Raw genomic sequence first — 13,506 nt, forward strand, 5'->3', positions numbered from 1 at the left:
TCAACTGAAATGTCCTGTTTATCTGTTTGTTTCCTCCCATTGTCCATCCACTGTCTACCATTGGTTGTCTCAAATATGGTCGTTCCTGTCAGTTTTTCAATAAATACCTGATGCAAAGAAGGAGCCAGCAAGCATTTGTCGAGAGCATCCGAGAGAGCCATGTTGCTCTGCAGGGCTCCGACTTTGCACACAGCAACTGTCTGAGCTCTGCCTTATTGGCACTGTAAGACACCCGCACACCATAAACATTTGCCAAAACCAACAGGTCTGCCTTTTTGCATTTCTCAGTTTTAGACAAAGGCGGACTAGCCACAAAATCATCCAGTGAAAACTCCATAATTTTGCCCCCACACACCAAAAGAGAAATACCAACCAGAGGTACTCACCAAATTAAGCGAGACAAGAAGACGGACGAACCCCCAATTCATGTTATGCCCCAGTCTAGGGGTGCCTAGGAGACAACATGATAAGGCCCCATCTTCCCCAAGTCCCAAGTAGCCACAAACAAGATTTGGTTTCAATACAAAAGGAAGTGATTTATTTACACAAAAGTAAATGAACATATAACTATCTTGAAAGTAAACTGAGACTGAGCTACTAGGCTTCAGGGTGGACACAGGCCAAAACAACAAACAAAAGGGTCCTGTCTTGGGAATAGGTAACTGACCTGTCAAACAAAAGAACACAAATGACACAAGGCTTACCTCCCTAACTAAAATAAACAGGAGAAAACAAGGTTAACAAAACTGGCAGCCCACCCTTACTACTCACAAGTAACTAATATCAAAACAGATAGCAAAGTTCTAAGCAAAAGGTGTGGCCGGTTGGGAGAGGAGGAGGATGAGAGTCTGCAGCCCGCTTGCAGCCCTCTGGTGGCCGCCATCTTGTCTCCTTATATCTCAGGTGGTTGTCGGTTTCAGCCAATCACTGTCCAGGGCATGGAACCTTCCCACCAATGACCGCACGGCTGTGGCACACACCTATCTGCATATTAAATTAACGCAAGAAAACCACAGGGCAGGCTTTGCACACTTTTCCGTAGGCAGGGCACTTCCTTGGCTCATGCCTGTAACTGCATCTTGTGCTCATCTTTACATTCTGTGCTGTGGTACCACAGTCTTTCTGTTTGTCACGTTGTTTTTGCTTAGTGACTTTATTGACAGGAATTTTAACCTCTTCATGTAGACTTTTTAGCTGACTCTGACTCAACTCACTGGCTCTGCAAATGTCTATTGCTTTATTTAGCGTGAGGTCCGATTCTCTCAGTAGTCGTCCTCTCACTTTGTCATCTGTGATTCCACACACGATTCTATCTCGTATCAGTGAGTCGGTGAGGTGCTCAAACTCGCAGTCTTTCACTTTTTTTTTTAAATCAGTCACATATGCATCAACAGTCTCTGATTTTCCTTGCACTCGAATAAAGAACAGGTGCCTGAAATACATTTTTCCTTGGCTCACAATGTGGCGGAAAAGTTCTTTCAATGTATCATAGTCATCTACGTCTTCATCAAAGTCAAAATTGTTATATACCTTTAATTGCTTCGTCCCTGGCCACATGTAGGAACGTGGCTCTTTTCACTGCATCAGACTTTTCGACGATTCCACCGGCGACAAAAAACAGTTCAAATCTCTGGATCCAGACTCTCCAATTTTCCGCTAGATTTCCTTTTAGACTTAATGAGGTCAGGGTTAGGGTTTTTACTCTGACACCATGTTATATATGATGCGGAAGAAGCCATTTCTAGAACAACAACTTTATTCTTCAACTGTCTCGATACCAACGCAGTAACACAAGAGTACAGTCACAGTGCCGCCTAATGGTCACACAGAGTAATGCACTTGTTTTCAAATATACTACATAGATGAAGGGGAAGACCGAAGGTTCAGGACAAACTTTAAACCTCACAAATACAACCAAACAATCAACACTGGGAAGCACTTTTGACTTGTTAAAATGCTATATTTTTGTCCCTTTTTGTAATTCCAGACCCCCCACAAGAAAATGTTTGTAAGGTGGAGGAGGACGGGGTTTTCAGTGACCAGCACCTGGATAACCTGGAGAGGAGCTGCAGCCCAGACCAGGAGGAACCAGGGCATCCACAGACTACAGAACTGGAGGAAGACTCCAGCGGTCAGGAGATGAAGCATGAGGACGTAGAGGTGGATGTCTCATTGGTCAATGTCGCTGATGTGAAAGTTGAAAATGGTGAACCAGGACCAAACTGTGGCCAGCTGCTGTTGCACACTTCTCCTGAAGCTCAAAACAAAGATGAGGAAGGAACTGAAAGTTTACGCTCAGACTCCAGTAAAATTGCAGGTTCGGAGCCAATGAGACGACACGGTGACCACGAAGATGCTGCTGTCCCGTCAGACAGCAAATCAAATCTGACCAGGACCCACACAGGGAAGAAGGCGTTTTCTTGCAGAACTTGCAGGAAAGAGTTCAGTAAACATAGTTTTTTAATGGATCACATGAAGAGCCACACTGGCGAAAGGCCGTACCTGTGCGACACCTGCAACAAAACCTTTACTAGATCATCACATCTTAAACGCCACATAACCACGCACACGGGCGAGAAGCCCTACATCTGCAAAACATGTGGAAAAAGTTACAGGCTACGTGCCCACCTGGTGGTTCACTCGAGGATCCACACCGGCGAAAGGCCGTACCTGTGCAACACCTGCAGCAAAACCTTTACTACATCATCAAATCTTAAAAGCCACATAACCACGCACACGGGCGAGAAGCCCTACATCTGCAAAACATGTGGAAAGAGTTACACGCAACGTTCCACCCTGGTGATTCACTCGAGGACCCACACCGGTGAAAAGCCGTACCTGTGCAACACCTGCGGAAAAACCTTTACTGAATCATCAACTCTTAAACAGCACATAACCACGCACACGGGCGAGAAGCCATATTTGTGCAAGACGTGCAACAAAGGTTTTAGCCGCAGAATTGATTTGCTGAGTCACATGAAAAATCACCCAGAGGAGGAGAAGTCTGGTGACTCGTGACAAATGAAGCTCATGTTGTCGTCCTCCGGGGGCAGCTGTCCACTCCTGTCTGACCCACAGAAGAAGAACCCGCAGAAGTCCAAACACCACCTCCTGTGGCTGATGAGCCTAATCCCCTCCCCACAAGGTTTGCAGGTTCAACACAGATTTATGCTTCTCCGTCAACTTGACGCAGAAGGAACGATATGGTTGTGTACTTTTTTTTTAAAGTTCTGCATTAAGTTTGTTTGAATCTCTTTTCCTTCTTAAAATTGTTTTATTTTTTGCTGTTGGTAACTTACCGTCCCCACGGTGCAAATAAAGGTTTGTTAGTATTTGCTATACGTCACAGTTTATTTAATTAATCTACAAAGCCTCTCACACACGTCCTTCTTCTTCACTCACATTCTTTGTAAAGTTAATCTGCAGCTCCATGTTGTTAAACTCTCTCCTTCTACTCCGTTCAGAGGTTATATATTGTGATGTTATACATAGTTCGCTCAGTGGCTGCCTTTGGCATCAGGGGGCCCGTTTCAATATTTAATATGGGGCCCTTACTATATTTGCCAGCTATGTGTCCTGCGTCCGTGACGCATTATAAGCTGAAAGAAGGCAGTAAACGCATCCATGCGTGACGCATGGATGCGTTTACTGCGTTGGTGTTATTAGAGTGGGCGGCAGCCGCTGCTGTAGTCGGTGCAGATGCTGGACCAAAGAAAGAGGTCACTTTCGGAAGACTACTGTTACCTTTCTTAATTTCCAGTCCTATCTCCGACCGTAGTTGGGAGAGCTGGTATTTAAACACGGTTTCTGGCTCGTTGCTGGTAAACGGCGGTTGTCTAGGAGTCCGGGGAAAGTGAAGGAAAAAAGGACGGAGGAAAAATACTGTCCGTGCAACGTCGCACATTTATTACAAACTTGTAAAGAGCAAACAAAACACGTGAGGGCCGACAACTGAAACTAACGGAGGACACACTGAAAAGTAACTGAACACGTGTACTGGTCTTCCACACGTGCACACCTGCATCTCCCTCTCTCTCCTCCGCTGCACCCACTACGTCTCACACACACACACCCGAACACACACACACACAAACACACACACACACACACACACACACACACACACACACACACACACACACACACCCGAACACACACACCGCCTTAAAGGGGACCGGGCTGGCCCGTAACACTACTCACAGCTTTCTTTTTTATATCTGCTAATTTTCGCTTTTCAGCACCACTCTGGTATGTTCGTTTCATTTTTCTTGGATGTTAGCTGGTTAGTTTAATGGCGGGTAGTGATTTATTATTGTGTCTTCCTTGCGCATTTATTTTTTTGTCAGTCAGTTGGGGGCCCCCTGGTGGCCGGGGCCCGTTTCAACTGAAACGGTTGAAACATAGGTAAGGCCGCCTATGAGTTCGCTGAAAACTGTAAAAGGCTTTATGCAATTTAAAATCTGAGCTGCGCGTACATCAGATTATCGTGATAATTCATGGAACAAACTAAGTCAAAACAATGTAATTCAAATGATCCATGCTGTGTTATTGTAACTATACGTTACAACATATTTGTGTACGTTTTTCATATTATTTACATAATATGAAATTAACAATATTATTGAATCACATGTACACAATCAAGTTGTACTAGATTTACAACTCGTCTGACACATGATTTATTCTAAAGCTGATGTTGAGATCCGTGTTGAAGCTGAAGATCTGCAGGTTGGAGAGCAGGAAGAAGAGGGAGGATCATCGGGATCAGATTCCAGGAAGAGGACAGACTTTGGATTTAACCTTTTTATATCAGACATCCGTTTAGAAGTAAATGTCTTTTTACCTCAACTCATATTTAGTCAGAAATAATCATGAAAAATGTAATTAAGTTTTCATTGTAGATTTATTGTTTATAATTCTGGAATATTACACTCTCCATATGTAGAAAGAGCAGCAGTGCCCCCTGGTGGTGAGTTATAAAAGCTCAACATAAACCCAAGAGTGAACAATCTATCGTAATAATAACAAGCAGTGGCTGCTGGTGATAAAAAATGTTGGGGGGGCGCACTGGCGAGTGAGGATTACAATACAACTATAAACTCTACTTGAACATAAATTGTTTTGTTATTTTATATTGCATATCATTACATATACTACATATACATATACTACATATTCATGTAGCCTATTTTACATAAACATTTAAATTTTTTCAAGTAACAAAATAACATTTTAACCATTTTTCAGATTTTTTCAGTTATTATATAGAGATATTGACAGATATTGTCTGAAAAATGGTGCAAATATGTTATTTTTTATTTGAAAAATCTAAAATTTGTTTGGTTGATGAGAAAATATTTTCTTATTTTTGTGAGGGGGGATATATATTGTTTTTCAGCACTACCTTGTTCTTTATAGCTGGTATAACATGAATTACTCCTTTGTGGGATCAATAAAGTTCTTATTTTTGCCATCTCAGAAAATTAAATACATTATATTTGGTGCCTAACTGTTTCCCAAGTATATTAGTGCATGTGTGAATGAATAAATGAGACGTAAAACGTACATTTCTTTGTAGAAAGGCACTTTATGAAAATAAGTCAATTTACTTGTATTAGTTTACAGAACAGTCTTGAACATCCAATATGGCGGCGACGTTGACGTATCAGCAGCTCCATGGAAGGAGGAGGAGACATGTCTATGCGGAAATCCAGATTGTAACACCTGGCGGAAGAGCGAAAGTTTGGAGCGAACGGAACACGTGAGCAGTGATTCCTTTGAGGAAGACGGTTCTGTTGTTTCCTTTCTTTTTCCTCTTCAACAATGTCTAAGGTGAATCATCTGAGAGAGTTTATCGGTCAGCGACTAACAGCAGCTGCTGTAGAAATATTGTCAGTGTTTGAAAAAAGCATCTTGGAGTATGAAGAAGAGCTCGACCGTCAGCGCAGACTGTTGGACCTCGCCTGGAAACCTGAAATCAGACTCCACAGAGTCGGTACGTAACCCTGGAAAGTTGAATGAATGAACACATGAGTATGACTCCTACAAGATCCCTTTGTTTCCAGTTAAAAGCCGTGGTGATGAAGCAAACCAACTAAATGGGAAACTCCCCAGCTCAAGCAGCTGCTGATGTGGGATTCGGAAACATCCCGAACTAACTTGTTGTTCTGTTTACTTGGTGCTGCCTTTCATGCTCCATTCACACTCTGGACCAGACTGATATTTCACACTTTATGAATGAATGAATTAATTATTTTTTATTTCGAACATGTATATAAAACATAAACAGTAACATCTTCATATTCACATATGTTGGAAAAAAGGAGTAGAAGAAGTCTACACTTTTTCCTAGTTCCTACCCCTTTATAACTCTATGAATTTACATTATTGCTATTATTATATCTACACAATATCCATATAAATATAGTCTATAAAAATACTATGTAAAACATGCCTATTACCACATAATTATCCATATAAGTATATAGCTAAAAATTAATATTACATGAATATTATATCGATATATAGAAAATACAAATATTTTATAAATCTATATAAATATATACTATATAACTACATAAATATCCCTATAAATATATATATGCTACATACCTAATAAATATATAACATATGTTACATAATTATAACTATCCCTCTCAACATATAATATATACTACATAAATATCCACATAAATATCTAAACATATCTTAAGCAAGTATAATATACCATTTTTCCCTATTTTATTTGTTTCTCACACTCGTTACCCCATTTCCTCTTCCATATACCTGTTTATAAATATTTTTTTGTATCTCTTTTTAAACAGATTTATGTTAGTACCTTTTCATTTCCAGCTCCAAACTGTTCCACAGAGTCTCCACAGTTCCATATGCACATGCTGCACATTGTTGTTCCTACTTTATGTTTTCTAAAATTAGATGGTAGTAGATTATTCCTTGCTTTGAACATTATTTGCGCTGTTTTGTATTTAACCAGATCCATACATTTCTTAACCAGATCCATACATTTCTTTAGACTTAATCGTTTATTTAGTAGAAAAGATGCAGATCACAGTGGCTCCGTGTTAAATGTGAGATGACACTGGCAAAAATCCTGATCGTTGGAGGATGTTCATGTAGGAGTTCATATGCAGGACTTGTAGTTAGATTGTTATTTTTTTAGTTTACAAATTATATATCTTCAACAGAACATAGAAATCACATTTCATGCCAGGGGGGATAAGAGTTTACAAGAAAACATTAAAATGAGCACAGATATTAATAGTTTTGATCGCCTTTTGATTAAGAGAAAATTGAATGGAGTCGATGTTTGAGCTCATTGTAATAAGCAACAAAAGATGATTTTTTTATGTGTACATTTACATTTGTGAATGTGAAATTTTGCCAACAGTATGACGAGGTTAATAATGAATGTTTCATTGGATTTTGCCTTAATCCTGTCAAAGTCATAGAGTCCAAACAGCACATCCCTCCAAAACAACTTAAATTCTTCTTCAATATTGTTAACAATAAAATTACATATATCAATCCAGAGGTTTTGGACAATGGGGCAGAGCCAAAATAAATGAGTAATTGTTTCAATATTTACAGAACAGAAAGCACATTTCACATCAATGTCTATTTTAAACCTTTTAACAATATGATCATTAGAAGGATAAAACCTATGAATTATTTTAAACAATATTTCTCTAACTTTGTTGGTCAACAGGTATCGGTTGGGTAAGAGCCAGACCTTTTTCCAGCCAATATGATCCATGTACCTATTCCAGTGTGAGACCACATAAGGAACTGTGGTGACATCCTGTCTAAACAAGAATCTAATCAACTTATTGTTCTTACCACGGTTACAGGACAAACAGATGTTGCCAATTGGAGTATCAGTCAATGATAACAGGGATAATTGTTGGGTTTCCACTCTTGGTTGAGATCTAAAAAACATGCAAACACCAGAAGGGATTGCTCCAAATACTTTTGCAAAGTCGCCAGGTGACACAGGAATATTGTATTCTGCTAGAAACTCATTATAGGAGTAGAGAAGACCGTCCCTGTTAAACAACTGAGCTACATATACAATCTTGTTATTAAACCAGTACTCAATAAATAGGGATTTATGTTTAAACAATATGTCTTTGTTGTTCCATATGAGGTATTTGTGGGGTGAAAAGTTGTGTTTGAAAATAAGAGACCATGACAGGAAGGCCTGATGGTGAAAGGGAGACATTTTTATCAGGATTTTATCAATATTGTTGTTACAGGTTAAAAAAAAGTTTAATCCACCCGGTTTTGACAGAATATGGAAGGATATGACATTCCAGATAGAGTTAGGATTTTTGAAGAATTGTTTCAACCAATTTATCTTAAATGTGTTATTTAGGGTGCAGAAATTTAGAAAATTTAGTCCACCATTTTCATAGTCATTCATTAGAACAGATTTTTTTTCAGATGATGAGTTCTATTTTTCCACAAGAAGTTGAGAATCAGCCTGTCATTCTGAGTAATATGTTTGTTGTCCATGAACAGAGACAGAGATGCATATGTTAACGTGATATTCCTTCCTCCTTGGTGAGTAGAACTCTACCTCTAAGAGAGAGATCACGTAATAGCCACTGGTTTAACTTTTTTTGAGTTCTTTGGATAATAGGATTGAAATTCAGTGAAGTTATTTTTTTTGGTCCTTAGTTATTGTAATACCCAAGTAAACAACTTAATTTTTGACTGGGACACTACAAATTGATGTTTTATCAGAATCCTTAATGGACAACAACATTTGTTGTCCTTTTTGGACATTGTAAAACTGCTATACCGGTGAGGCTGGCCACGCCCCCTTAGGACCGCTCGGTCTGAGATGCAGGAATGCCCGAGCGGGCCGTGTTTGTTGTTGTAAACAACAAAAAACCGATCAAAACCGATAGGGGCATTATAGGCCTGATCCCGATCAGTGGCCGATCAATCGGTGCATCTCTAGTTTTGAGCAGGTGTCTGCGATTTCTCCTGTAAATTTTTTCTCTCGTGGTTTTGATAATGTATGATCTGGGCTGAATGTGTTTCTCTACCACAGTGGCTGGTTCCCACTTGTTGCCTTGTCTAACCTGCACATTTTCACCAACTTGGAGGTCAGACAGTGTCCTGGTTCCTCGATCAAAGTATTGTTCTGTCTTTGTTGTCTAGGCTCCTGGCATCTTTATAGAAAGCTGGCTGCAATAATGTCTTTGTCACAGGTAATTTTGATTTGAGTCTTCTTCCCATGAGCATCTGAGCAGGTGAGAGTCCAACCCCACTCAGTGGTGTGTTCCGGTATTCAAGCAGTGCTAGGTACGGGTCACCAGCATTGTCCTGTGCTTTTGTCAGCATGTTTTTTATTGTCTGAACTGCTCTCTCAACTTGGCCATTTGACTGCGGGAAAGTGGGACTTGAAGAGGTGTGTTTGAAACCCCACTCAGCACTGAAGTCCACCATCTCTTGGCTCACCAGCTGTCTGCCATTGTCGGAGAACAACTCATCTGGCACACCATGCCTTGCAAATATAGACTTCAGCCCAATGATGATGTGGGTGCTGTAGGTCGATACGGATCCGAACTTTGTTCGGTTTTGTTACAGTCACCATACTATTGACCCAATCTGTAGGCTCTGTCTGTTTGGTTATCACCCCCAAGTTTTCCATTCTATTCAGCTCTGTTTTAATTTGATCTTTTAGCGCGACAGATACTTTCCTGTTTTTGCTTGGTGACTTTATTGACAGGAATTTCAATCTCTTCATGTAGACTTTTTAGCTGACTCTGACTCAACTCACTGGCTCTGCAAATGTCTCCTGCTTTATTTAGCGTGAGGTCCGGTTCTCTCAGTAGTCGTCCTCTCACTTGGTCATCTGTGATTCCACACACAGTTCTATCTCGTATCAGTGAGTCGGTGAGGTGCTCAAACTCGCAGTCTTTCACTTTATTTTTTAAATCAGTCACATATGCATCAACAGTATCTGATATTCCTTGCAATCGAATAAAGAACAGGTGCCTCAAATACGTCACATTTTTCCTTGGCTCACAATGTTGGCGGAAAAGTTCTTTCAGTGTATCATAATCATCTACGTTTTCATCAAAGTCAAAAGTGTTATATACCTGAATTTCTTCGTCCCCGGCCACATGTGGACGTGGAACGTGGCTCTTTTCACTTCACCAGAATTTTCGTCGATTCCGCTGGCGACAAGAAACAGTTCAAATCTCTGGATCCAGACTCTCCAACTTTCCGCTAGATTTCCTTCTACACTTAATGAGGTCGGAGGTTTCATCTGCTCCATTTTGTCTTCCTATTTTTGTTTTACTTCAAGTTTTTACTCTGACACCATGTTATATATGACTTGGAAGAAGCCATTTCTAGAACAACAACTTTATTCTTCAACTGTCTCGATACCAACGGAGTAACACAAGAGTAGAGTCACAGTGCCGCCTAATGGTCACACAGAGTAATGCACTTTTTTTCAAATATACTACATAGATGAAGGAGAAGACCGAAGGTTCAGGACAAACTGTAAACCTCACAAATACAACCAAACAATCAACACTGGGAAGCACTTTTGATTTATTAAAATCCTATCTTTTTGTCCCTTTTTGTAATTCCAGAACTCCCACAAGAAAATGTTTGTAAGGTGGAGGAGGACGGGGTTTTCAGTGACCAGCACCTCGAAAACCTGGAGAGGAGCTGCAGCCCGGACCAGGAGGAACCAGGGCATCCACAGACTACAGAACTGGAGGAAGACTCCAGCGGTCAGGAGATGAAGCAGGAGGACGTAGAGGTGGATGTCTCATTGGTCAATGTCGCTGATGTGAAAGTTGGAAATGGTGAACCAGGACCAAACTGTGGCCAGCTGCTGTTGCACACTTCTCCTGAAGCTCAAAACAAAGATGAGGAAGAGACTGAAAGTTTACACTCAGACTCCAGTAAAACTGCAGATCCGGAGCCAATGAGACGACACGGTGACCACGAAGATGCTGCTGTCCCATCAGACAGCAACGAGTTCATTGAAAGTAATATTTTAATGGATCACATGAAGATCCACACTGGCGAAAGGCCGTGCCTGTACAACACCTGCAACAAAACCTTTACTACATTATCAAAACTTAAACGGCACATAACCACGCACACGGGCGAGAAGCCCTACATCTGCAAAACATGTGGAAAAAGTTACACAGAACGTTCCAACCTAGTGATTCACTCGAGGACCCACACTGGCGAAAGGCCGTACCTGTGCAACACCTGCAACAAAACCTTTACTAAATCATCACATCTTAAACGCCACATAACCATGCACACGGGCGAAAAGCCCTACATCTGTAAAACATGTGGAAAAAGTTACAGGCTACGTTCCCTCCTGGTGGATCACTCGAGGACCCACACCGGTGAAAGGCCGTACCTGTGCAACACCTGTGGAAAAACCTTTACTCAATCATCAAAACTTAAACGGCACATAACCACGCACACGGGCGAGAAGCCCTACATCTGCAAAACATGTGGAAAAAGTTACACAGAACGTTCCACCCTGGTGATTCACTCGAGGACCCACACCGGCGAAAGGCCGTACCTGTGCAACACCTGCGGAAAAACCTTTACTCAATCGTCAAAACTTAAACGGCACATAACCACGCACACGGGCGAGAAGCGATATTTGTGCAAGACGTGCAACAAAGGTTTTAGCCGCAGAAGTATATTGCTGAATCACATGAAAGATCACCCGGAGGAGAAGTCTGGTGACTCGTGACAAATGAAGCTCATGTTGTCGTCCTCCGGGGGCAGCTGTCCACTCCTGTCTGACCCACAGAAGAAGAACCCACAGAAGTCCAACCACCACCTCCTGTGGCTTATGAGCCTAATCCCCTCCCGCAAGGGTTGCAGGTTCAACCCGGATTTATGCTTCTCCGTCAACTTGACGCAGAGGGAACGATGTGGTTGTGTACTTTTTTTTTTAAAGTTCTGCATTGAGTTTGTTTGAATCCCTTTTCCTTCTTAAAATTGTTATTTGTTGCTGTTGGTAACTTGCCGTCTCCACGGTGCAAATAAAGAGCTGTTAGTATTTGCTGAAGTTTCTTTAAACGTGACAGTTTATTTCGTTCATCTACAAAGCCTCTCTCACACATCCTTTTTCCCGTCTGTTTATTCTTCACTCACATTCTCTTTGTAAAGTTAATCTGCAGCTCTATGTTGTTAAACTCTCTCCATCTGCTCCGTTCAGAGGTTAGTCCAAGTTTGATATTTTTACGTGTTGAGTTTTTACAACGTTCCTTTGAAAAACATGAAGAAACGACGACAAAAGAAGAAACGCAACCATCAACACGTCAGAAACAGAACAGCCAACCATCTGTCACCATTTTATAAACTTTGATGTCTGCAGCATTAAACAAAAAACCTTGAAGATTTCAGAACTCAGTGCAGTCAGATACGGTTTGCTTTTATTTCCCTTTTAAAATGTTTTTATTGATTTAGAAAACAAGAACATTTGGTTTAAAGATGAATGAGGAAATGAGTGTGATGTGGGATACACATCACGATACTTGAGTCACGATACAATACGATATTGCAGTATTCAAATGTTGGGATATATTGTGATGTTATACATAGTTCGCTGAAAACTGTAAAAGGCTTTAAGCATTTTAAATCTGAGCTGCACGTACATCAGATTATCGTGATAATTCATGGGACAAACTAAGTAAAAACAATGTAATCCAAATGATCCATGCTGTGTTATTGTAACTATATAAGCTAAAGTTACAACATATTTGTGTATAAGTTTTTCATATTTAAATAATATGAAATTACCTATTATTGAATCACATGTATAAAATCAAGTTGTACTAGATTTACAACTCGTCTGACACATGATTTATTCTAAAGCTGATGTTGAGATCCGTCTTGAAGCTGCAGATCTGCAGGTTGGAGAGCAGGAAGAAGAGGGAGGATCATCGGGATCAGATTCCAGGAAGAAGACAGACTTTGGATTTAACCCTTTTATATCAGACATCCGTTTAGAAGTAAATGTCTTTTTACTTCAACTCATATTTAGTCAGAAATAATCATGAAAAATGTAATTACATTTTCATTTTAGATGGATGAATTATTTTATTGTTTATAATTCTGGAATATTACACTCTCCATATGTATAAAGAGCAGCAGTGCCCCCTGGTGGTGAGTTATAAAAGCTCAACATAAACCCAAGAGTGAACAATCTATCGTAATAATAAAAACACAAATAAAAAAAGACTTCAGTACATCAACAAGAGGAAAGTTGTCAGTGACGCAGATTATTGGTACAGCGTGATCAGTACAACCAGCATTTAGCTCAGAAAAACAATGTGGAAAGAGAAATGTCGTCAAATGAAGTTGAAAAGTGGAGATGCACTTTTGTCCTTTTATCCTCAACTTCCTCAATCACGTCATTTTGAAACTGATGAAACTGAAAACTGATAGGAATCCACTGTGTCAGGAACCATGGAGTTGATGTGG

The 13,506-nt window shown here is 40.4% G+C and overlaps 1 protein-coding gene across 1 annotated transcript; it reads left to right on the forward strand.

Annotated features, from left to right (window-relative positions):
- Nucleotides 1-1,992: 1,992 nt before the first annotated feature.
- LOC133440689 (zinc finger protein 420-like) lies at nt 1,993-11,716 on the forward strand (the record flags this gene model as incomplete). The annotated part of the gene is made up of 2 exons (XM_061718006.1): nt 1,993-3,003; nt 10,910-11,716. Coding segments are annotated over exons 1-2 (1,671 nt in total), but the record flags the coding sequence as incomplete, so codon positions are not given.
- Between the last annotated feature and the right edge of the window lie 1,790 nt (nt 11,717-13,506).

This window comes from Cololabis saira, chromosome 3, assembly GCF_033807715.1.
Source record: "Cololabis saira isolate AMF1-May2022 chromosome 3, fColSai1.1, whole genome shotgun sequence".
Classification (NCBI taxonomy): domain Eukaryota; kingdom Metazoa; phylum Chordata; class Actinopteri; order Beloniformes; family Belonidae; genus Cololabis; species Cololabis saira.